We start from the raw sequence: 26,583 nt of genomic DNA on the forward strand, positions 1-26,583 counted from the left end.
AATGTGTCTCGTACTTGGCCTTGCTCCTTTTAATGCCTGTATTATCATAATTCACCCATACCCTTAAAAATAGGGCTCCTCGTAAGCCACATTTTACTGCTGCTATTGATTCGGCCTGTTCATTCCTCCCTCGCACACGCCGCCGTCTTCTGGCCTTGCGTCGCTGAAGTTCAGCACGCCGGTGTTTCTGATCTCGCTGTAACCGTAATTACATAACTAGCCTTTTCCACAGAAACGCTCTTATCTCTGAACACCATCTATCATTATTCTCTAAAAATGCAAGGACTATTACTCAGCTGCTCCTTTGAGCCATTTATGTACAGAAAAAAAAAAGCTGTCTTCTATTGTCCATAGAGTCTAGGACTTTTTAAACGTGTCAAGGTGAGCTATAGGCATTCATCTTTATGTTCAGCAGACCGTGGTGTGGTGAGCAGCTGATATTATCTTTATTTGAGGGCAAATAATAGGAAGGTACAAATAGAACCCACAGGCCAAGGAATTTTCTTCCAGTGCCTAGGGAACCAGATCAGAGAGAGAAGAACCACCCAGATTTCTGTAGTTAGCAGGGATGGCGTCGTGCTTTGCCATCTGCATACATTATCTCATGGGTGCTTTGCCAGGCCTGCATCCTAAAGGTCAGGGGAGGGGAGGGCAACCCCACTGCAAACTCCCCCCTTCCTACTTCGGCCCAGCAGCGCTGCCGCACAGTGCACTATTAAGCAGTCATTAAAATTCATGCTTCTAAAGGGAAAACATGCTTTTGCTATGTTGTGCAGAAATCGCAGAATGAAAAACTCGTATTGAGTGTGGAAATCTGGGTTTGTTGAGTACTCATATGCACAGAAAAATGATTACCAAAGACTGGGTGTGGTGGCTCATGCCTGTAATCCCAGCACTTTGGGAGGCTGAGAAGGGTGGATCACCTGAGGTCAGGAGTTCAAGACCAGCCTGGCCAACATGGTGAAACCCCGTTTCTACTAAAAATACAAAAATTAGCTGGGCATGGTGGCACACACCTGTAATCCCACCTACTTGGGAGGCTGAGGCAGGAGAAACATTTGAACTTGGGAGGCAGAGGTTGCAGTATAGCCGAGATCATACCATTACACTCCAGCCTGGGCAACAATAGTGAAACTGTCTCAAAAAAAAAAAAAAAAAAAAAAAAAAGAGAGAGAAAGAGAAAGAAGAAGGAAGGAGGGAAGGAAAAGAAAAGAAAAGAAAACTGATTACCAAAAAAAGTCCCAAGACAGCTATAGTTATCTCTGAGTGGCAGCATGGCCCTGCTGTAGACCAGCATACCATCACCCCAGCTTCCAGGCCATCACCTGGGACTCTGCCCAAGGGCTTTCTGTGGCTGCTGGAGCCTGCTAGGTTTTGAGGACTGGGCCATACATTCAAGGGGTGCCCCCAACAGCCCTCAACCAACTGCTGAGAGGCAGTGGTCGCACACTGCAGCTCTCCCCTGTGTCGTGTGTTGGGGACGAGGCTAACAGGTTCTCCACTGGCCCCCCAGTGGGAGAAGCCCAGCCCCACGGCCCCTGCCCTGATGCACACACATTCATCAGCTTCTTCTCCATCTCACTTCTCTACCCACCCCCTCTTTCCTGGGGTGACCTCCCAAATCGCCACTTGCACTCCAGTCCTGGCCTCAGGGTCTGCTCATGGGGCACCCACCCTAAGGCCAAAGGTGATTTCATGGGTTTGTTTTTTTCCTGCTTTTTTTGGATGGCTTTTATACAAAAGAAGCATCTATCTATCTATCTATCTATATGTATAAACAACTATATATATGTGTATATATGTACGTGTGTGTATATATGTATATGTGTGTGTATATATGTGTATATATGTGTGTATACATGTATACGTATACATATACATGTATACGTGTATATGTATGTATATGTATATACATATATACGTGCACGCATATACACACATACGTGTATACGTGCACGCGTATACACACATACGTGTATACGTGCACGCGTATACACACATACGTGTATACGTGCACGCGTATACACACATACGTGCACGCGTATACACATACGTGCACGCGTATACACACATACGTGTATGTGTATATATAGGTATACACACATACGTGTATGTGTATATATAGGTATACACACATACGTGTATGTGTATATATAGGTATACACACATACGTGTATGTGTATATATAGGTATACACACATACGTATGTGTATACGTATACGTATATGTGTATACGTATACGTATATGTGTATACGTATACACATATACGTATACATGTACGTATATGTGTATACGTATACACATATACGTATACATGTACGTATATATGTATACATGTATACATATATGTATATATGTATACATATATGTATATATGTACACATATATGTATATGTGTGTACATATATGTATACATACATATATACATGTACACATATATGCATGTACATATATACATATATGTGTATATATACACGTATATATACGTATATACATATGTGTATATATACGCGTATATACGTATATACATATGTGTATATATACGCGTATATACACGTATATACATATGTGTATATATACGCGTATATACACGTATATACATATGTGTATATATACGCGTATATATACGTATATACATATGTGTATATATACGCGTATATATACGTATATACATATGTGTATATATACGCGTGTATATACATATGTGTATATATACGCGTGTGTATACATATATGTGTATATATGCGCGTATATATACGTATATACATATATGTGTATATATACGCGTATATATACGTATATACATATATGTGTATATATACGCGTATATATACGTATATACATATGTGTATATATACGCGTATTTATACGTATATACATATGTGTATATATACGCGTATTTATACGTATATACATATGTGTATATATACGCGTATATATACGTATATACATATACGTGTATATATATGCGTATATACATATACGTGTGTATATACACATACGTGTATATACACACGTATATATACGTATATATACACATATGTGTATATACACACGTATATATACGTATATACACATATGTGTATATACACACGTATATATACGTATATACACATATGTGTATATATACACATATATACGTATATACATATGTGTATATATACACGTATATGTACGTATATACATATATACGTATATATATATATACACACACATATATATATATAAAAAATCTTGAAAAGCTGAAGCCCCAGGAGCGCTATGGGACTGAGGGGCTGAGAGCTTTAGCACCGCATGAGAGGGCCTTGCCTGCGCTGTCTGGGCTGTCTTGGAGCTGGGTGGAGCCCTCGGGACTCAGGCAGGGAGAGTCCATCGATGGGAAGGATCTGGTAATGGGGCAGGGCCCCAGGCCTCCCTGAACAACAAGAGCCCGCTGTTCTCCCATGAGCCTATTCATTGTGCACCTCTGGGCCAGTTCTGCAAACGGACTCCTGCCAGGCCCACACTGTGGAAGTGTGACCTCCAGAGTGCCTTGTCCCCCCATCACCGCTTCCCCAGGAGCACACAGGTTCCCTTCTTCGTGCTCCGGCTGCTGCAGACAGTGGCGCTGCTCCTGCGGGCCTTCTCTGCCGCCCGCTCCACCCCAGCCTGCACTTCACAGGTTGTTCGTCCCCCTCTCAGATCTGGTGGCTTTGCCTCCGGCCCCCACTGCATAGCGCTCTCCCTGGGCCCACCTCAGCTAACCTCTTTCCTGATGCTACTCCCCAAGCCTCTTCCAGAGGACTCCGTTTCTTTGGCACTTTCTGAAACAATTCAGCCTGCTCAGATGGGAGCCCTCACATGCTGGAGGCGCGGCTCTGGAGCTGGGCCCAAGTGGGAACCGCGGCCCCACGATGAGGGGCTGTTTCTAGATGTTTTGCAGTTTCCCCCACTCTGTGACGGTCACCTTCAGAATATCCTGCTGAGTGACTTTCTCTGAATTGTTTTCTGTTTTTTTCTCCCTTTTCTTTAATCATCAGAATCCCATCATACTGCAGCAGGAGGGAGCTGAGGCCAACAGCAGGGTATCCTGGGAAGAGCTGGGGCTCGATGCCGAAGGACCCCAGCCCTGCCCTGTTTGCTGTGTGCTTGTGGGCACCCAGCCCCTCCTTGCCTGCAAATGTGAAATGGAAACAGGAATATCTGCCTGGGGAATGTCATGAAGTCTTAATATGGTAGCTATGAAGTGCCTGGAATATAGAGGCCCCTAATAAGCTGTGTCTCCATTTTAAAAAATGATTAATAGAGGCCGGACACAGTGGCTCATACCTGCAATCCCAGCACTTTGAGAGGCTGAGGCAGAAGGATCGCTTGAGCCCAGGAGTTCAAGACCAGCCTGGGCAACATAGTGAGACCCCATCTCTATTTTAAATTAAAAAAAAAAGATTAATAGCAAGAGATGAGAACTGAGAGTCAGGCAGAGGTTAGAACTTGCCTGAGGGCTGGGTCAGGAGCCAGGTCTCCCGGCTCCCTGTCCAGTCAGGAGCTTCTGAGAGAGGCAAGGACCACACACGAAAAACAATCCACAAATCCGAGGCAGTGTATCCTCCAAGGCAGGTGAGGTGAGGTCCACATGGGGCAGTGAAGGGGCAAGTGCATAACCACGTGATGGAAGCCTGTGTAGTCTGCGGCATGGCCAAGGGCAAGGCTCACCCTGGAGGACAGAAGAGTCAGGTGGGGCCATTGATAGAAAGGAGGGTCTGTAAGCAAACCTCAGACAGCTTGGCAAGAAGAAACCAGTTCCCACATAATCCCCAAATCCTGTGATCCACAAGACGTGCCTTTGAACAACATCTTCATTTCATCTCAGGATTATTACCTCTAGCAATGGAATAATCTGGGCAGAGATAAAACATGGTGAAACAGTAAAGATTAAACAATAATGAAAACACATCTGTAACCATGCCCTGCTCCTGAAAGTAAATAATACCTCATTAATTCACAGTCACTGAAAGGCAATTTGGAATTTGAGCGAGAAGTCTTAATCACACACAACTCTCCAACATATTAAGTAACAAATCAAGGGAACTCAGGTAGGCTGGTGGGATCTGTAGGAAAGGCACGTTCTGGGCCATCGGGGATGCTGGGTAATGGGGATGCCCTCGTTAGTCATCTATCGGGGCCAGGCGTCTGAGCATCTTCCACACAGGGCTTTCTCTTTCTCTTTCTCTTAGGATAGGCATGTTTTTGTTGTTGTTTTTGAGACAAAGTCTCACTCTGTCACCCGGGCTGGAGTGCAGTAGTGCGATCTTGGCTCACTGCAACCTCTGCCTCCCGGGTTCAAGTGATTCTCCTGCCTCAGCCTCCCAAGCAGTTGGTATTACAGACACCCGCCACCGTGCCTGGCTAATTTTTGTATTTTTAGTAAAGGCGGGGTTTCACAATCTTGGCCAGGCTGGTCTTGAACTACTGACCTTTTGATCCACCTGCCTCAGCCTCCCAAAGTGCTGGGGTTACAGGCGTGAGCCACCGTGCCCGGCCGGGATAGACATGTTTTTTCACACTGTGAAGAAGAAATCTCTTTAGCCACTGTGCAAAATCAGTGAGGTAATCCCACCTTGACAGTGTGGAGGGAGCAGGCTGAACCCTACGCATACATACATGAGTCTGTTTCTAACACAAACTTGATTTCTGCTGCTTTAGGGAAAGATTCATATCTCTTCCCCTGACCCCTCCCCCCTCATAAATCATCCAGCTCCCCACACTATTAAAATTCACCACCACTACCATCCCATCGTACTCCTTCACCCACTTCACCCACAACACCAGCCCCACTTCCATCGCTAATCCCACCAGAACGCTCACCAAAACCTCAACTCCTGACCCCCATGCCTCAGGATACTCCTCAATAGCCATCTAGGAACGATATTCAAATGCCTGAACTTACACCGGGCTACACATCATTCTTGATGGTTTTGGTTTTGTGTTTTTGTTTTGTTTTGTTTCCTGTTTTTGCTGGAGACAGTCTTGCTCTGTCACCCAGGCTGGAGTGCAGTAACACAATCTCGGCTCACTGCAACCTCCGCATCCCAGGTTCAAGCGATTCTCCTGCCTCAGCCTCCTGAGTAGCTGAGATTACAAGCACCCACGCTAATTTTTGTATTTTTATTAGAGACAGGGTTTCACCATGTTGGCCAGGCTAGTCTGTAACTCCTGACCTTGTGATCAGCCCACCTCGGCCTCCCAAAGTGCTGAGATTACAGGCATGAGCCGCCGCGCCCTGCTGAAGTTTTGTATTTTTAGTAGAGACAGGGTTTCACCATGTTGGCCAGGCTGGTCTCAAAGTCTTGACCTCAAGTGATCCACCCTCCTTGGCCTCCCAAAATGCTGGGATTACAGGCGTGAGCCACTGTGCCCGGCTGCTTTGCACTCTTTGCCTGGCACGTTTGCATGATTTTTGAGCCATGTGAATATTATACATCTCAAGAAATCGTAACGATATTGAATGTCTTTAGACAAAAGGCAGCTTAAGCCTAGAAGGTCTCCAAGATGAATATCGATTCTGTGGCCAGAGATGCTTTTTCCAGGCAGAACGCAGCCGCCCAGAGACCTCAGAATTCGGGTCATTCTCCCGGCCCCGAGGAAGCAGGACACTGTTGGGGAATTTACATTTCAAGGGGGAACTCCGGCCCAGGGAGTCCTGCTCTGTGGCCCGCTCAATGCTGAGCACACGCCGTAGGTAGTTAACTCAATCAGGCATTGCAAAGTTGGGGGTGTCACTCCTCGGGCCGGGCTGGGGGCTTGGCCATGTCTGTTCTGGGCCCCTGTGCTGCCTCCGGTGGGCATTCACCACCCTGTCCTAGAGCTGCAGGGGCCTAAGGCGCCATGCCCTCAGTGCCTGTGGACAGGTCCGGGGAATAAGGTTCCGTGGAGGCTGTGAGGAATGATAACTCTGTGGTCATACCGGCCACCACAGGGTGAGGGACTGCTAGGGAAGGGGTCCTGCCAGCTGGAGGAGGGAGGGGAAGTCATGACTGCAATTGTTTTATAATAATATTAAAGCCAGGAGCAACCAGGCATGGCTGTGCCAGCCAGGTCATTACCACCGTGAGCCCCCAGAGCCCTCCTGGCACCCCATGAGGTGTCCTGCCATATCCTTGCACCATGTAGTCCAGCAAACTGAGGCTCGGAGAGGCTGCATTGCTCATCCATGGTCACACAGTGAATGATTGGCAGAACGGGATTCCAGCCCAGAGGTGCACCCCCAAAGGTGTGTCCTTCCTTCGAGGGGCCCGCTGGCTTCTATTGGAGAGGATGCTTCTGCGTAGTGGGCCCTGGGGTCTGTGGTCCCAAGCAACTGGGACCTGGCGAAGGGATGCTCTCCCTTTGCTCACAGATCGCCGTGGGTGTTTGCTTCTCCCAGAAGAGTAGGCACCCGTGGGGCTCTAGCCCGACTCTCTCATCACTTTCTCGCTGGGGACCCCTCTTGGAGCTTCACGGTCTCGTCCTCGTCCTTGTCTCGTATGCTTCCTGGCAGGGCTGTGGCGAGGGTCTGGCATGGGAAGCGTTGCAGGGATGCAGCAGGGTCCCTGGATGTGCCCAGCAGTGTAGCTGCTGTGGTCACGCTCTCCTCATCGTCAGAGTGCGGGATGGCCAGGAGCCCTGAAGCCTCAGACTGAGCTTCCATTGTGTGTGCACGGCCGACTCCCTACTCTCACTATGCAGGGGTGGGAGAAACGGGAGGCCTGTGGGAAGAGCTGGCCCTCTCCCTACTCTCACTACACAGGGGTGTGGGGGAAGGGGAGGCGTGGGGGAAGGGGAGGCGTGGGGGAAGGGGAGGCGTGGGGGAAGAGCTGGCCGCCGTCTCTAGGCTGCCCTCGGTCGGTCAGTGACTGGGAAGGAACAAGATTCTAGCAGGGACACCCTTGCCAGAGGCCTGAGGCCAGCAGGGCCACATCCAGGAAGTCTCAGGACTCCCGGTCCCCATTGTGGGGAAGACAGCCCGTCCACTGGAGGCAGGGCAGTGGCTGCGACAGCCACTCTGGGGGCCTAAGTTCAGGGTCCTGCAGACACCTGGGCCTAGAGGTGGCGGCGTCATGGACAGGGCAGGGCGTGTGTCCCTGTCTGTGTGGTGGTGATGATGATGCTGACGGTGAGCGGTGATGCCTGGGGCCTGATGTGAGGATGCACTTGAAGTCTGATCTCTGTGTAATTGTCCTCCCACCTCCCAGATGGCGGGCTGGGGAGGGGCTCGTTAAACCCTTGGATGAGTGACAAGGCGCAGGAGCTGGGAGGATGCCTGTGAGCTCGGTGGTCCGTGAGCCAGAGACCCGAGAGCAGGAAGAGCTGAGAGAGGGAGGGGTTCACCCAGAGCAGAGGCTGACGGCTGGGGGCAGGTAGCGTGGGGTCGCCCGGCAGCTCCTCCCCACAGAGGGTGAGCCCCCAATGCAGAGGCCAGTCCACGAAGAGGCAGCACTGGTGAGGCCAGAGAGCGGCTCTGTTCCCCCTATGCATCCTCCCTTGTTTAACTCCAACAGTTATTAATTTTTTGGAAGCCACAGCGCCCCATCATTTCTGGTTTTAATCAGTGCTGGAGCTCAGCCACTGGACCACACATTGTCTGTGAGCCAGGCAGGGTGCAGACTGGAGCTGCAGAATTAACAAGGTTCCTCCAGACACCAGCGGGGGAGGCCTGGGGCGGCCAGTGGAGAGGGGTGATCATTAATAAGGAACATCTGGTCAGCCCCCAGCCCCTCCCAATTGAGGAACTTAGCAAACCAGGAGCCCTCCCTCAACTAGGAAGCACAGGGGGATTCTGTAAGCAGAGCTGCCCTGGCGGAGCTGCTCGGGAGGGGTGGGGCCACAGAAGGGGCTGGATGGATGTTGCTGGGGTCCCTGGAGGGAGCTGGGGGTCAGAGGTGCAGGCAGGCAGGGAAGACAAAGGAGGGAAGGAGGAGTGGCAGCTGTGGAGCTGCTGTCCTGCCTGGGCAGGCCATGCTGTCAATGGCAAGAATTAAAGGACTTCCTAAGAGAGTGAGGGGGAGAGCCGGACTGCAGGAGGGAGGGAGAGGCAGAGACTGAGAAGCCACAGCCCTCTGCAGCCCCATGGGGAAGGGAGTGGGACTGGGTCCCTGCGGCATGCTCGCCTTGTGCCCGTGTCCTAAGGAAAGATGAACCCGTGTTCACACCTTCTTCCGGTGAAGGATGGAGCAGGAAACAAGCTTCACAGGGAAATCCATGTGGGGCCCCACCATTCATCACAGCCATGAGACCACCCTTTCAGTGCACAGGCAGTGACCTCCAGAGACGGGGAAGAGACAGATGGCCTTCCCGGGGTTTCTGTTCCAGGGGTCGGCACAGGGTGTGGGTACAGGGCTTCCCTGTGCCGTGGGTGACTGGCTTAGCAGCTGTCTCCCATGTCACCTGCCTGCAGGGTACCAGATTGCCTACCGCCTGGCCAGCAGCAGCCCCCACACCTTCACCACCGTGGAGGTCGGCGCCACGGTGAGGCAGTTCACAGCCACCGACCTGGCCCTGGAGTCCGCATACATCTTCAGGCTGTCCGCCAAGACGAGGCAGGGCTGGGGGGAGCCACTGGAGGCCACCGTCATCACCACCGAGAAGAGAGGTAAGACCTTGGGGGACCTGGGGGTACTGCAGACGTGGTGGGTGCCGCTTCCTCAATCAGGCCCTCTGGGGTCTGCTGGGTACCTGGGAGGCTTCAGCCTTCCCTTTGGAGAAAGAGAAGGGATGTGAGCATTTACGAAGCACCCACTGAGCCCGACATGGAGCTGGGCACACTATCAAACAGCATTGCATTCACACCTTCAGCCTCACACCTGCTCTCTCAGACACGTGAGCATTGCATGACACACTTTCAGCCTCACACCTGCTCTCTCAGACACGTGAGCACTGCGTTCACACCTTCAGCCTCACACCTGCTCTCTCAGACACGTGAGCATTGCGTTCACACCTTCAGCCTCACACCTGCTCTCTCAGACACGTGAGCACTGCGTTCACACCTTCAGCCTCACACCTGCTCTCTCAGACGTGAGCATTTCATGACACACTTTCAGCCTCACACCTGCTCTCTCAGACATGTGAGCATTTCATGACACACTTTCAGCCTCACACCTGCTCTCTCAGACATGTGAGCATTGCGTGACACACTTTCAGCCTCACACCTGCTCTGTCAGACACGTGAGCATTGCATTTACACCTTCAGCCTCACACCTGCTCTCTTAGATATGTGAGACGGTCTCAGGTTTAAGGAGAGCAACATTACTCACGGAGGCTGAGTACCTGGGGCAAGGCTGCAGAGTCACCACGTTTGAGGTTGAGCTCCCCAAAGCAGCCCCCAGTCTCTGATGTTAAGCCCACATCCTCCGTGGAGCAGGTGCTCAGTAAGTAAGTTTTCCAAATAACTGCCTTCCCAATGAGAACTGCCGGGCGAGCAGGGCTCTGCTCCATGCACGGGGACAGGTGCTCCGTGCACTGCACTTGGCCTGTCCTCCCTGCAGCATGGCATTAGCTCCGATTTTTACCAAAGATGAGATGGAGGAAACTGAGAGAGGTTTATTAATTTGCCCAGACACACAACTGCAGAGCTGAGATTTAGACTCCCCTCTGACGCCACGAGGCCAACTCTTCCCATGAAAGTCTATAGTGGGCACCCTTCTCAGTGGGCTCCGCACGTGTCCTCGGGCCTTGCAGCGCCCAGGGTTGGTGCCACAGGACCCTCACCTCAGCAGCCCCGGCTCCCACTCCAGGTCCTGACGTCACGGCCAGACCCAGGGACCCTGCGGGAATGAGGACAGGAGGGAGCTTACAGGCACCGCTGCAGGGATACTTGGAGCACACAGCTCTGGCCACGTTCCTATTTTTGTTTTTTTATTTTTGAAACAAGTCTTGCTCTGTCGCCCAGGCTGGAGTGCAGTGATGTGATCATAGGTCACCACAGCCTGGAATGCCTGGGCTCAAGCAATGCTCCCACCTCAGCCTCCCCAGTAGCGGGGACTACAGGCACACACCACCCAGCTAATTATGTTCTGAAGAGACAGAGTCTTGCTATGATACCCATCTTGGCCGCCCAAAGTGCTGGGGTTACAGGCATGAGCCACCGTGCCCAGCTAATTATTTTAATTTTTGTAGAGATGGGGGTCTTACTACGTTGCCCAGGCTGGTCTCCAGCTCCTGGGCTCAAGCGATCCTCCCGCCTCAGCCTCCCAAAGCTCTGAGATTGCAGGTGTGAGCCCCTGCCTTTGGTCCTCCCATAGCATTCAATGAAAGCACATCCCCTCCATGACCATTACCACTATCATTATTATTAATGTTATTAGCTGGAGGGACGGAAGCCCTCAGTCACCACAGACACCCGAGGTGCTTCTTCAATGTAAAGCACATGGAAGAGATGCCCTGTGAAAGGGGCACCCCCATCCCCCTGCTGCCACCCTGGGTATCAGCACTCAGGGCTGTCGGCTTCTCAGGAAGATGGTAATGGCTCCCAAGCAAACGTTTTGACTTCATTCTCTAATGTATTCGTGTGGTTTTATGGTTTATTTATCTTAAACATTGACTGTGCCCCTCCCACGAGCCAGGCACGTGTGCAGGTGCATCACAGACACGGTCTCACAGCAAGTCCTCTTATTTCCCCGTGTCCCGCCCCACAGCCCCGCCCCACAGCCCCGCCCCACAGCCCCGCCCCACAGTCCCGCCCCACAGTCCCACCCAACGCTATGCCACCTGATTATCGGGCCCAGAGATTTCGGAGATTTTCCACTGGGGCCCCCATCCTCGGTCCTCGTGGCTCAGGGAGAGGGAATCCAAGAGACTTGCTAGTTACCACTAAGTCCGAGAGAGCCTTTGAAACGGGATACTCTGGGCCACCTCCCCTCCGGAGACCGGGTGAAATCACACGGCCAGAATGTGCGCTTACGGAGGCAAGTGTTGATGAAGTGAGACCGGAGCCCTCCTCCCACACCCACCACTGCCGGCCGACAATCAATTGCCGCTTTACACACGCCATGCATTCTAATCAGGAACAATAATCTTCATGATAAACAATTAAACAATTATTCCTCCCGCTGCGGAACTTCTCTGCTGAAATCGATGGGGTGCAGAGGCACAGCAGCGGCAGACAATGGGCACTCTAGGCCGGGCCTGGCCCCGGGCACCCCATGTCCCCCATCCAAGCTACTGCAGACACCAGAGGCACTGACAGCCCAGAGGTGCCCTCACCTACAGCAGCACTGAGTAGACGCCGTAGATGCTTTAGGCCCCGGGTGACTGTGAGAAGGAGGAAATTCAGCGTTAAAGGTGGACTGAGCACAAAATCAGAAAATGAGAGACCAAAGGGACCACAGGGCTTGGAGCAGCCCCCAAGACCCTGCGACCCCAGCTGTCATCACAAACACAGTGCCTGGTGGTCTGGCAGCCCAGGTACTCCTGTGTGGCATTGTTCCTGTCTGTTGGTCCCTACGAGTAGTGCATCCAAAGTCAGCCTTAAGATAGCTGCTCAGCTGGGTGTAGTGGCTCACGCCTGTAATCCCAGCTCTTTGGGAGGCCGAGGCAGGCAGATCACGAGGTCAAGAGATCAGGACCATCCTGGCCAACATGGTGAAACCCTGTCTCTACTAAAAATACAAAAATTAGCCGGGCGTGGTGGTGCACGCCTGTAGTCCCAGCTACTCAGGAAGTTGAGGCAGGAGAATCCCTTGAACCCAGGAGACAGGTTGCAGTGAGCTGAGATCACGCCACTGCACTCCAACCTGGTGACAGAGTGAGACTCTGTCTCAAAAACAAACAAACAAACAAACAAACAAAACAGAGCCTCTCATTTCCCTGACCCAAGGAAGGGACACTGGCTTCAGACTGTCCGAGGCATGCAGGCAGCTCTCATGGGCGGGCAGTCAGCCCTGTACAGTAGCATAGCCTCCTGGGGATCCTCCTTGGGAAGGGCAGCCTCTCACATGTCCCTGGTCTGTCCTCATTTGGTTGCAGAGCGGCCGGCGCCCCCCAGAGAGCTCCTGGTGCCCCAGGCGGAAGTGACCGCAGGCAGCCTCCAGCTCCAGTGGGTCCCGGGCAGCGACGGGGCCTCCCCCATCCAGTACTTCACCGTGCAGGTGCCAGAGCTGCCCTGGGAAGAGTGGCAGACCTACTCCTCGTCCATCAGCCACGAGGCCACAACCTGCGTCGTTGACAGGTACTGAGAGAGCAGGAGCACCTCCCCGGGGAAAGGGGCCCTGGCTGCCTCCAGCCACCTCCTGTCCAGATAGTGGGGAGGCTGTGTGGGCCAAGCAGGCACACCCCTGAGAGCACAGGCCCCCTTTCTTTTTGACACTCCCCATGTTGGAAATCCTAGAACTCCTGGGTCCTGGAGCCATTTCCAAGGGCCTACTCCCAGCCCCTTCCCAGAGTCTGGTCTTCCAGGTGTCCAGGGCTGGTTTGAACACCCCAGGACCCAGGGATTGGCGAGGCAGGGGTGACGGGGGCAGGCTGGACCAGTGGGCTGGAGTCCTAGCCCCTCCCAAGGCTGGCAGTGGGGAGGGGACCACGTGGAGGAGGGCTGGGCTGGCCTCGGGTGTCTAGGGCTGGAGGGATGTTGCACCCCTTGTGTTCTCGAAAGCAGCAGGGAGATGGATGGCACCACGAGTACTGTGCTTCCTTAGTGATGGCTGACAGGGAGATGGGAGGGCGTGCCTGGGACACGACTAGAATCTGTCCACTCACTCAGTTGTTTACTGGACCTCTGGGCTCAGCATGGGAGAGGGTTGCATTGACAATAGCAGCGGCGTTCTGTGGGTCCCCCAGGGTCCTCACAACTGCAGTTACAGACCCACCCAGTCTTTACAGACAAGGAAACTGCCACAATCACACAGATGGGCATCCCAGGGCTTAGAAGCCACCCCAGGAGTCTTCACCCTCACCATGTGCCCTGCCCAGGCCCTCCTGGGGCCTGTCGGGTTTGCGGGCCCTGCCTGGGCAGGGCCACCTGGAACACCTGCCTTGTGCTTCTCATCAGCCCAGAGTTTGGTCACTTGTTACTGAGCTCACACTCCAGGCTGTGGAGCGGGCGTCTTGGAGTGAGTCTCTCTGTGTCCGAGGGCTCTGGAGTCTGCACCAATGCCTAAGAGGGTAGAGGGGCCGAGACGGTCGTCTCCAGGCTGGCCAAGCTTCCTCTGTCTCTCAGATGGTCACATAGGTCAGCTCTGCGTCCCTATAGTCACCCAGTGAGGGGAGACCATGATCCCACTCCACAGAGGAAGGCCAAGGCCAGAAAAGTCGGTCATTTGCTCATATCCCCCGCCCAGCCTCCGTGGCACCCAGCCATCCTCGTCTTCGAGGCTGCGTGTCTCAGCCCTGCCTGACTGAACCTGAATGTAGGGAGGGAGGCAGGTCCCGGGTGAAGCCCCTGGCAGCTCCTCAGAACACCACCCTTGCCCCACTCTGCCCTGGGGGCAAAGTTCAGGCTTTGGAGTGAGGGCTGATTGGAGTGTGGGTGTCACTGGTCCTAGATGTGACAACAGGGGGTTTCAAAGAGAAGAGAAACCTCCAAAACCCCCATCCCTGGCTTGAGGACCAGGCCCATGACGGAGGCGAAGCACTTGCCCAGGGAGGGATGGCCCACCAGGCATCTCGGTACAGAGCTGTGAAGCTGGAACTGTGCAGGCTCAGCCTGGCTTCTGCCGTTTGCCGTTGAGTGATCTGGGGCAAGTGACGGGTTCTCAGGTGTCTCCAGCTCCCTGGCCTTTGGGTTGCGAGGCTTGGAGATGATAAGGCCCTTTGGATGATCATGGCCATGGATGCCAGTATCGCCTTTGCCACCCCCACACGGTGTCCCCAGGAGGCACAGCTGGGTGTCAAATGCAAATCCTGACCAGAGTCCCTGAGCAGTCCAAGGAGGGTCACGCGGACCGTCGGGAACCCATGCTGCAGCTCCCAGGCCCCCACTAGAGACCACAGACCAATAAGGAAACCAGCGCCCCAGTGCACAGCTCCAGCTCCCCAGTGCACAGCTCCAGCGCCCCAGTGCACAGCTCCAGCTCTCTGTGGCCCCAAAGGACCCACCCTGGCACAGTCACCCTCTGCAATCTCATGGTCCAAGCAGCCCTCTGCTCTTCTGAAAATCGAGGTGGAATGGTCCCTGCGCACAGGGCTTGTTTCCAGCAGGGCCAGAGCCATTGCCTGGCTGCCCCCCTTGCAGGGCACAACATCTGGTGAGGTCCGTATGCTGGTGGGTTGGAATTTAGAAAAGTTGTTCCGTCCCCACAACTGTGGTTATGCCCCTCATGTTAGGAAAACAAGGCTGCAGCAGCTCCAGCTTGATGTCCCCTCTGAGGTGTTTTCCCTGGTGATCTAGTCACATAGCTTCCAGACAGTTAAAGCTCTGACAGGACTTCACCACCACCACCGCCATCCTCATCGCCATCGTCATTTCCGGAATCCCCTCATCCTGTCCGGCACCTGTCATTTTCAACACCACTTCCGTGTGTCATTTCATACGATCTTTGTAACAACCATGTGGACATACAGACCAGACTTCTCACTATTCCCAATTTACACACGCAGACATTGAGGCAGAGATATCTTAAGTAACGCATATGCGGGTGCCTCGACGTCTCTAAATGGAAGGGATATTTCCTGAGGTTTTTGTAGTTGTCACATTCCGTGAGTCAGAGGTCAAGGCTCCATAGACACAATCCATGTCCTACAGTTAATTTACAAGGGTCTACAACATCTGAAAACCCAGTGCGTGTGCATCTGAACACCAAGCTTTCCACAGTCAGTCTCCCCTTAGTAGCCGCGTGGCCTTGGAAAAGTCCAACCCTTGGCTGCCTGCTAGGACTCTGTGTTCTCATCTGTGAAAGGCAGGGCTGCAGCGGGGATCCTACTGTTCCCTCCAGCTCTGTGAGTCCAAGGTTTGCCTCATTGCTGACCGCCAGCGAACTGGCAGCCGAGAAATAAGGCGATCGGAATAGTCAGACTGTCCGCCAGGTTCCTGCCAGCATCTCACTTGCCCTTCGAGCTACAGCATCAGAACTTGAGAGGCACAGCTCTCTCCCTCCAGAGGAAGGCACTCCTAGTGGCAGATACCATCCTCCCGGAGCCCTGGAATTCTCCTGGCACAGCCGCGAGGGTCAGGGGAGTGTGGCCGGGTGCGCCCAGCCTGACTTAATAAACTACACAGGATGCTTAGCTTAACTGGCAGTGTGCTCACATATATAAGTAACCTCATCCTTTGTGTAACCATCTAAAGGAAGGAAAAAAAATCCAGCCACTATTCCTGAAGGCTTCTGAAACCAAACAGACTAATTGTGTGCCTGGGACTTCATGCTGGAAAGGAGAGGTCCATGTTTCAGGACAGACAGTTTAATTTGGTATGGGAGAGACCAATGTCAATTTCCTAATGGGCCAGAACTAGGACAAATGCTTCCACTGCCTATCAATAGAGAACATGTCACAGGAGAATCCCAGGAAAGTGATATTTTGTACACTGCCACTGTATAATCTCCCTTCCTGTTTAATAATCCTGACGGCTACATTTTACTTTCACCAGTTGTGTGAAATCTGCGAGTATCCGGAAAACATTAAGAGTTTAACTGTCTCAATTTGGTGACGGTGACTACGTCCAGGGAATATGGGTCGAGACCCCCAGGGAGAGGGGTTGGGTCTGAGACGTGTTCAGGCATTGCCAGTGTCTGGTTGGTGGTTGAAGTTGTGAGACGGGGTAGCCACCCACAGAAATGCAGTAGAGAGGAAGAAGAGAAGGGCTCTGAGCCCAGTGTGACCTGGAGGTTCTAGATGTCACTTTAGGACAGAGCAGTGGCCATGCGGGCTCAGGGGGTGGCTGTGCGTCCAGTTGTGATGGGCTGAGCTCCTCCTCTGAGCTCTGCCGTGGGATAGGTGCAGGGGGTCCGAACAGAAGACAGAAAGGCACAGAGGGAATGAGCATGGAAAACAGCAGGGATTCAACGAATGTCAGCACCACGGCCCTAGCTCCATTCGGCTGATTTCTTTTTTTTTTCTTTTTCCGTATAATGTAATTTTTAAAAAATACCATTATTTAAGGATCAGATGAGCTGGGCATGGTGGCTCATGCCTGTAATCCCAGCACTTTGGGAGGCCGAGGCAGGTGGATCACCTGAGGTCAGGAGTTCAAGCCCAGCCTGGCCGATATGGTGAAACTCTGTCTCTACTAAAAATACAAAAATTAGCCAGGCATGGTGGCATGTGCCTGTAATCCCAGCTACTCAGGAGGCTGAGGCAGGAGAATTGCTTGAACCTGAGCGGCAGAGATTGCAGTGAGCCGAGATCATACCACTGAACTCCAGCCTGAGCAACAGAGTGAGACTCCATCTCAAAAGAAAAAAAGAATCAGATGAACTTGGCCAAGGATATGATACATGAGCTTGATATTCTTTGTGATACAATAGTGAGGTCTAAGTGTTTGTGTTTATTTGGTTGGTTGTTTTATTTGTTTTGTCTGTCACCCGGGCTGGAGTGCAGTAGCTCCGTCATCGTTCAATGCAGCCTCCAACTCCCGGGCTCAAGATACCCTCCTGTCTCAGCCTCCCGGGTAGCTAAGACTACAAGCATATGCTATCATGCCTGGCTAATGTTTAAATTTTTTTTTTTTAGAAATAGGGTCTCACTGTGTTGCCCAAGCTGGTCTCAAACTCCTGGCCTCAAGTGATCCTCTCACCTCAGCCTCACAAAGTACTGGGATTACAGGCATGAGCTAACATGCCCGGCCAATAGTGAATTCTTAAGAAACATTTTTAGTGCCTTCCAGATAAGTAAATAAAGACAGCAGTGAATCGCTTTAAAAAGATGCTTAGCACTCATCCATTTTATAATAGAACCAAAATGAATGAATGGAGCTCCTCCTATTTAAAAGACTCTGCATTTAGCTCTGAGGCAGGAACATGGAACTTAAGCTATGTCCTTCCCCGACACCCATTCCAGAACACTTTGGCGGTGGAGGTCAAGTTTGTGTATGTGATTAGCCGTCCGAGGCAGTACGAGTACAAACTGGCTTTCTAAATGTATCGGTTATTGATTTGGGGTAGCAAGAGTTCTTATAGCAAGTTCAGATAGTGAGGGTCTTGTATTACCCAAATTACTTATTTCCTGAGTTTGGGATGATTAGAAGAAAGAGATTAGATGGCAGATGTTATCTCAAAAATATCCCTAAATCTATCCAGCTTCTGAGTTTGTATGTGGAGATTTGGGAGGTGAGGCATGGGGAATGAGCAAAGGCCCGGAGAGGCACCAGGCAGAATCGATGGCTTCCTGGGGACGAGTGAGGGCTCCGGGGTGGGGGAGCCAGAGAAAGCTTTCGGGAAGACAGGAAAGAGCACATCACATTTATTCATTGCCTGCTGTGTGCCACGATCCACCCGACTCCATGAGGATGGGTGATGCGATGTCATTTTCACGACAGCCCTGGAAGCCCCGGTGCTGCTATCTCCGTGTCCATAGCCAAATACAGCGAGGCTCTGAGATACTGACTTGCTCCAGTGAGTAGTGGCAGAGCTAGCACTGGAATTCTGCTTGGCCCACTTGAAAGCAGAGGTCTGGGCTGGCTTGGAAGCGTGAACAGAGTGCAGAATTGGGAGGAGTTAGAAGGGTTACAGGAGGGTGTTCTTGCATCCTGTGTGCATTTGTCCCTTTATCGTGGAGTCACCAAAATCCATGCTCTGCCACAGGAGAGAGCGTGGCAGGAGCAACGGGGGCTGGGGGCTCGAGGATCAGACATTTGGCCTAGGAGGTAGGCCAGTCATCCACAGGAGCAGTGCTGCAGGGAGGTAAGGCAGGTTGGGGTGAGTGCACAGAGGATGCTACCGTCTCTAGGACCGCAGAGCCAGGAGAGGGGATGATAGCACTGCCCTCTGCCCTCTGCCTGTCTCATTTGGGCGGTGGGGCTGCTGCTCCCATCGGCTGCCCGCCGGAGCTGCTTTCTGCCTGGTTTCGGGGGCACTGACGTGGCTTCCGCCGAGAGGGTTAACTCCCGCAGATCCGCATTTTGTGTTCCCTGCAGCTCGCAGAGACACTTAATCAATCCTTGTTGAATGAAGTGAGTCCGGCAAAACACAGGCCTCACGCTAAGAACCCTGTTCTCTGTCCTCCTGCGCACCCAAACCCATTTTTCTGGGAGCCAGGCTGATTTGTCCAGCCACCTGACACGCACTTACGGCACACCACGTGTGCCCGGCTCAGTGCCAGACCCAGGCAAGACAATGGAGAAAGAGGGGTTTCAAGGAGCTTGCAGTGTGGCTCCAAACCGCCAAATCATAGCAAAGCATGAAGTACTAAACAGTGGAGTGCTGAGTATAATTACAGTTCAATGCCAGAGGCCAGTGAGAAAACAAATACATCAATAAGTAAGCATAATCACAAATAAATAAATAAGTAAACAAATCATTTCTGCAACACCTACAGTGTGCCAGATACAACGCTGGTATTTACATGTCCTCATAGGCAACCCCCCACCCCAGCCCAAGAAACTTCGGAGATGGGGAATAGCATCCTTATTCAATTCTTCTTCCCACAGATCTGCTGAGCACCTCCTGGGTGTTCTTGGCTCTTGGGGTACAGCAGGAAAGGAGGCCGACTTGGTCCCTGTCCTCGTGGATGTTGAGTCTTGTAAAGACAGATAGTCGTCAAGGAAATGTCACCCATCATGATGCAGAAGATGAAGGAACAGGGCACAAGGGGCAGCAGGCAGGGCCATCTGAGCGGATACTTACATATCTATAGGAACAGCTGATCCTTAGTGAGTTTGCACCACACGTCTGACCCTCTGCTGAGTGTCTCACCTGAGTTTAAGCCTCATATCAGTTTCACAATGCCTGCGCTATTATCAGCCCAGATAAGGAAACGGAGGCAAAGTATGCTGTCCGAGGTTAACTGGGAGGGAGAAGCCAGGCAGTTTGACTTCGGGGTTCACATTCCTGATGCCCACTCTGCTGCCTCCTGGTACAGGAGGAGAAGGAGCCAGTGGGGCTATGGTGGGCGGCGCAGGTGGACGAGGCAGGGAGGTCGTGGTAGAAAACACGTGGTTATCACCCAGATGAGACAAAATAACTCTTAGGATGCTAGGAACCGAGGGGAAATTGTTTGTTTTAACTTAGCAAAGGCTATCTCCCAGAAACCTGGAGCAAAGGTCATTTTTATGGTCGGACTTCAGAAGCATCTCCATTAAAGCTGGGACCAAGGCCAGCTGCCTCCTGTGGCTGTTTTTCCAGTTGTGGACGCTGAATGCAGAGGGGCTGAGATGTGCCTGCAGTCAGGGACTGGGAAGTAGCAAGACCAGACCAGGTTCTGGAGGGCTGCAGTGGAAAAGCATGCCTTGAGGTATGAGCTGGTAGAGAAACAGTGTCACCTGGTCTTAAGCAGGACGGGGACCTGAAAGCAGGAATAAAATCTGATCATGGTTTCCAAAAATGGTTATCAGTTTTCTAAAAAGCAGAATCCTTCCTTTAAACCAAATATGACCCAGGCCGAATGCATAAACCTGATGGGCATGAAGCTGCTGTCGGCTGATGGGGGCCGTGTGGGGCTCTGGACTTCAGAGGCTTCAGAGTCCTGGGGGTCCACAGGGCTCCATTTGAAAGCCACTGGTTTACAGATTCCACTGGGAGTGAGGACAGAAGACTGGTTTTCAGGTGATGAGGGCTTCGGTTTAGAGTGGTAGTTGAGGAGACTTTTAGATGTGGGTAACTGAGGTTAAGAGTCCTGAGGCACCCCGAGTTTTCTGGTCTGGAAACTGAGGAGGGTGGAGCCCTCATCTATGAAGAGCCGCTGCCCGCCAGGGAGGAGAACAGAGCAGCTTCCTCACTTGCTCATTCAGAAGTCAAATAAAGGGCATCTGAGAGGAACCAGCCAGTGACTGAGCATGCATGGGCTGCAGGGTGGGTCCCTGACCGGCTGGGGCTTCACCAAGATCCCAGCATTGTCTGCACAGAAGAGTTTGGCTGAAGTCTTAGTCTCAGGCATGGCATGGGGCTTGGCATAGGAGACCCATTGCATGTGGAATAGCTGGACAGACAGACAGATGGAAGGAAGGAAGGAAGAATGAAGGAAAGGAAGGAAGAAAGGGAAAGGAAAAGGAAGGAGGGAAGGGAGGTGGAAGGGAGAGAAGGAAGGAGAGAAGGGAAGAAGGGAGGAAAGTGGGAAGGGAGGAAGAAGGGAGAGAAACAAGGAATGAGGGGAGGGAGGGAGGAATGAAGAAAGGAAGGAGGGAAGGAAGGCAAGAGAAAAGGAAAGAGGGAAGGGAGAGGAGGGAAGGGAAGAAGGAAGGAAGGAAAGCAGGAAGGGAGGAAGAGGGGAGAGAAGGCAGCAAAGAGGGGAGAGGGAGGGAGGAAGAAAGGGAGGAAGGAAGGTGGTTGGGCAGATGGAAGCAGGCCCGAAGTGCTAACAACAGAAGGCACCTCAGGGAAGCATTAGTCCCGTTAAAATCTCCATCAATGGGCTGGGGGCATTTTTCACTTGGATGCTTGACAGGGATGTGATCTTTTGTAAAGTTACAAGTGAATATTGCCATTTACTAGTCCTGCAGCAGTGGGCCTCAGTTTTATCATCCTTGAAATGGGAATAATGATGCCTCCTCTCCCAGAGCTCGTGTGAGTTGAAAGGGGTTGCACTTGCCAAGCGCCTGGCACTGCGTCAGCCCCAGTGAATGGTAGGGATGCGGGGCTGGTGGGTCTCTGCCTGCAGCCAGGCAGGAAGTGGACCTTAGAGAACGCTGCGAGGCTGGGTCTGGCCCAGTAAAGAGCTCCAGGAGGATGGAGCATGAGAATCAGGCAGGAACTCATTTTATACTCCAGATCAGCACAAGGGCCCGGGGAATTAGCTCTTCCTGAGGAATTCTCTGGATCCCTTGGAGAGCAGTGATGTGCCGACCAGAGTGCAGGGGTGGCTCCAGTGAGGGGTTGGCACTGCCTCCCCGAGGAGCCCTGAGCAGAATCTTCCCCCTGGCCAGGACGCCCTGCACTCCCTGCCCTCTGTGCAGCTCCTTTCTTTCTGAGGATTTCGACCATCCAGGTGTTCAAAGGCTTCTCCCAGGACAGGTCCAGGGTCCCCTTCAAGCCCCTGCTCACTGCACCTAGGAAGTGATTGGGTCTGATCCAAGAACAGCCTCCTTGCTAACCTGTCTTGGGCCCACACAGGAGCCCAGAGCTCTCAGGGCAGGGGATGGATTTGCCCCTCTTCCCAGGGCTTCACCAGGAATGCCTGAGGGCAGGACAGGGTGGCAGGGCCCCGGCAGTCACGGTCTCTTCCACATTGCAGACTGAGGCCCTTCACCTCCTACAAGCTGTGCCTGAAAGCCACCAATGACATTGGGGACAGCGACTTCAGTTCAGAAACAGAGGCAGTGACCACGCTGCAGGATGGTAAGCAACCCGGGGCCCAGACTGTGTTCCTGGCCACTGCCCCTGGAGCCCGAGACACTTAGAGACACTTAGGCCCCATTTTCGTCTTGAGCCAGAAAGGGGCCACCAGGGAGCGGTGGCAAGCAGTAGAATTCCATTAGTGACAGACAGCTCGGAGGGTTTCCTCACAGCCTGTGGTCATAAATCAAGATTTCAAGGGCTTCCAAATGGAATGGAAGTTTCTTTGATTGGCTTCCAAAGCCCCTACTATCCATTAGCATCCCAGAAATTGAATAATTGATAGGGTCATTAAAAATAAATGTCAGTGGGTAGCTGGGTTTTAAGAGATTTTCCCAATTTTTCTAATTCACGAGCCACTCTTTGACAACAGCGCAGGTAAGTGATGGGAAGTGAGGTCTCCTCAGAGCTCCAGGTGGCGTTTTCACCCGCTCCATCCTACCTCGGCGGCATCGGGCCTGAAGATGGATTGTCATTCTGTGTGGCCCAGGCCTGTGGCGAGCCCAGGAGGCAGCTCTATAAGCCGCGTCCAGCGGTGATCACAGGACGGGTGGGATGGAAAAGAATGGATGGTGGGTAATAGCTCAGCTCTCAGGCTGGTAACCCAGCACTTAGTTCACCCAGCAGCGCTTCATCATCATTCCCGCAGCCTATCCACAAAGCACTGTCTTTTCCATTTAACGCTCCAGTGGAAGAATTTTCCAATAAACCAATTTCCAATTGGCTCACCCGGTGACCTCACATCTCCGCTTCTGCTGTCTCGATGACCTGGAAGTGTGGTTTCTCCCACAGAGGCCTCCCTTGGCCTCAGGGACCAGCAGAGGGGTTGAGCAAACCATTCCCGGCTTCTCAGCAACTCTCAGAGGCTGTTTTGCTGCAAACCCTGCACTCCCAGCAGAGCAGAGCCTCCGACAGGCCCCAGCTGTGCTCCCAGGAAAAGTGCACTTGCCCCTAGAAAAGTACTGGCTGGCTTCTGTGACCTGTATTCATCATCATAGTATTTTACAAAATATTTTCTCTGCTTTAAAATTCCTTTTTGTTTCACCTATCTGTCCTTTCCTGCGCTTCCATACCCCAGGCAACTGCTGAACTTTTTACTGTAGTCATAGTTTTGCCTTTTCTAGAATGTCATATAGTTGGAATCATACAGTACGTACCCTTCAGATTGGCAGCTTTCACTTGGGAGTATGCATTTATGGTTCCTTCATGCCTTCTTATGACTTGATAGCTCATTTCTTTTTAACATTGAATACTAGTTTATTATATGACTGTACCAGAGGTTGTTCATTCACCTATTGCAGCATATCTTAGTTGCCTCAGAAATTGGTTAAATTTTTATGTCAACATTCATGATGGAGTTTTCTTTTTTGTAATATCATTGTTTGGTTCAGGGTAATGCTAGCATGATAGAATTAGTTGTGTTGTATTTCTCCTCTTTATTTTGCATGGGAGAAGTTGTGTAAAATTATGTTCCATCTTCCTAAAATGTTTGGTAACATTCACCAGCAGAGCTAGCTGGGCTGGGAGTTTTCTTTGTGGGAAGATTTTACCTACAACTTTATTTTCTTTGGTAGATATAGAGTGATTGGGTTATCTATTTCTTGATTGAGCTTTGGTTATTTTTGTGTTTCAAGGGCTGTGTCCGTTTAAGTTGTCACGTTTAGTTACATAAAGCTCACACTATTATCTTGCTATTCTTTTAGTATCTGTGAATCTAGAAAAATGTCACATTACTTATTTGTGAAATTAGTAATTTGTATCTTCTCTTTTTTATGATTAGCCTGGCTAGATGGAGGTTTATCACTTTCATTCCCTTCCTCAAAATGTTCGGCTTTGTTGATTTTCCTATTGCTTTTCTGTTTTATTGGTTTCATCTGTGATGTCATGGTTTATTTGGCCTGCTGTCACAAAATAGCATAGACTGTGTCGCTTATAAACAACAGAAACTGACTTCTCACACCTGGAGGCTGAAAAGTCCAAGATCAAGGTGCTGAAAGATTTGGTGTCTAGTGAGGGACCAATTCCCGGTTCCTAGGTTCCATGTTTTCCCCTGTGTGCTTCATATGGCAGAATGGGTGAATGAGCTCTCTGGTGTCTCTTATACAAGGGCACTCATCCCATTCATGAGGGCTTGGAATCCATGAGCTAATTGCCCCCACAAAGCCTCAGTTTCTAGTAATATCACCTCTGTGATCAAGTTTCAGCATATGAGTTTTGAGAGGACAAATGTTCAGACCATAGCAGACGTCTATTATATCATTTCCTCTGGTTCCTTTGGGTTTAATTTGCTCTTTTCTTCTTAGTTTCTTCTTTTTTACTTTGTTAAGATAGAAGTCAAGGTCATTGATTTGAGAGTCTTCCAGTATAGACATTCAGTACTGAAACTTTTTATTTAACTACTGTTGTAGCTACATTCCATAAATTCTGACATGTTATAGTTTTATTTTATTTCAGTTCAAAATAGTTTCTAATATTTCTTTGCATCACCTCTTTGGCCTAGTGTTATTTAGATATGTGTTACTTTGTTTCCAAATTTTTGAGTATTTTGATGAGATATTTTGTTACTGATTTCTTATTTGATTGCTCTGTGGTCAGGGACCATACTTTGTATGACTTAAATCCTTTTGACTTAATTCTTTTATGAAGATTTACTGTATGGCCTAGAATATGATCTGTTTTGCTAAGTGTTCCATGGGTCCTTGAGAAGCATAGTGCTCTTCAAGTCTACTCTAGGCTTACTGATTTTCTTCTGCCTCCTTGTTCTGTCATATATTGAGTAAGCGATATTGAAATCTCAGGACTATATCTGTGAATTTGTCAATTTCTTCTATCAGTTTTTGCCTCATGTATTTTGAAGCTGTTATGTTACTAGGTACATAAACATTTAGGATTATGTGCTGTTGATTAATTGAACCATTTATCATCATGAAATAATTTTGTTGATAGCTAGTAATATTTTTTGCTCTAAAATCTACTTTGGTATTAATATAACCATTTCTGCTAGGCTTTGTTAACTGTTAGCATGGTATATATTTTTCCATCCTTTTAACTAATTTGCATCTTTACATTTAAAGTATTTTTTTTTTTTTTTTGAGATGGAGTCTCGCTCTGTCACCTAGGCTTGAGTGCAGTGGTGGGATCTTGGCTCATTGGAAGCTCTGCCTCCTGGGTTCACGCCATTCTCCTGCCTCAGCCTCCCAAGTAGCTGGGACTACAGGCACCTGCCACCACAGCCGGCTAATTTTTTGTATTTTCAGTAGATACAGGGTTTCACCGTGTTAGTCAGGATGATCTCAATCTCCTGACCTCGTGATCCGTCCGCCTCAGCCTCCCAAAGTGCTGGGATTACAGGCATGAGCCACTGCGCCTGGCCTACGTTTAAAGTATTTCTTATAGGTAGCAGGGAGTAGGATCTTGCTTTTTTATACAGTTTGACAATCTGCCTTTTAATTTAGGTTATTAGGCTGGTTTCATTTATAATGTGATTACTGATATAGTTAAGTTTATCTGTTATCATACTGTTTGATTTCCATTAGTCCCAGCTGTTCTTTGTTTTCTTTTCTTCTTTTTCTGCTTTCTTTTCAACTAGCCATGTTTTTTTTTTTGTTTTTTTTTTGAGATGCAGCCTCACTCTGCCACCCAGGCTGCAGTGCAATGGCATGATCTCTGTTCACTGCAACTTCGGCCTCCTGGGTTCAAGCGATTCTCCTGCCTCAGCCTCCCAAGTAGCTGGAATTACAGACGCCTGTCACCACACCTGGCTAACTTTTTGTATTTTTAGTAGAGATGGGTTTTCACCACATTGGCCAGGCTGGTCTCGAACACCTGACCTCAGGTGATCTGCCCCCACTTGGCCTCCCAAAGTGCTGGGATTACAGGCGTGAGCCACCGCACCTGGCCAGTCATGTAATTTTATGATTGTTTTATCTCTCTCTTTTGGCTTATTAGCTGTAAGTCTGTTTTTGCTATCTTTGTGATTTCATTACAATTTGTACTATATGATTTTATCTTATCACAGTCCACCTTCAGGCAGTATTATACCATATCATATATGGCATAAGAAAATTAGAATAGCATAATTTCATTTCTTCTTTTCCAGCCAGATCCTTCCTGGATTTGTGGGATTATAGTTTTCATTAAGTTTAGAAAATTTCTGGCCATCTGCTCTCTATATTTTGTCTGTCTCTCTCCCTTTCTCTTTGGGGACCTGTA

General features: G+C 50.5%; 1 protein-coding gene across 1 annotated transcript in view; it reads left to right on the forward strand.

The window, feature by feature from the left end:
* Positions 1–26,583, forward strand: part of LOC129041507 (protein sidekick-1-like) — a 55,253-nt gene that overhangs the window by 22,934 nt on the left and 5,736 nt on the right. The window contains exons 8-10 of the mRNA XM_054497050.1: positions 9,414–9,608; positions 12,980–13,181; positions 22,271–22,374. Of these exons, the coding sequence (XP_054353025.1) occupies positions 9,414–9,608; positions 12,980–13,181; positions 22,271–22,374 (501 nt within the window). The remainder of the gene's footprint in view (positions 1–9,413; positions 9,609–12,979; positions 13,182–22,270; positions 22,375–26,583) is intronic.

Source organism: Pongo pygmaeus, chromosome 6 (assembly GCF_028885625.2).
Source record: "Pongo pygmaeus isolate AG05252 chromosome 6, NHGRI_mPonPyg2-v2.0_pri, whole genome shotgun sequence".
Classification (NCBI taxonomy): Eukaryota; Metazoa; Chordata; class Mammalia; order Primates; family Hominidae; genus Pongo; species Pongo pygmaeus.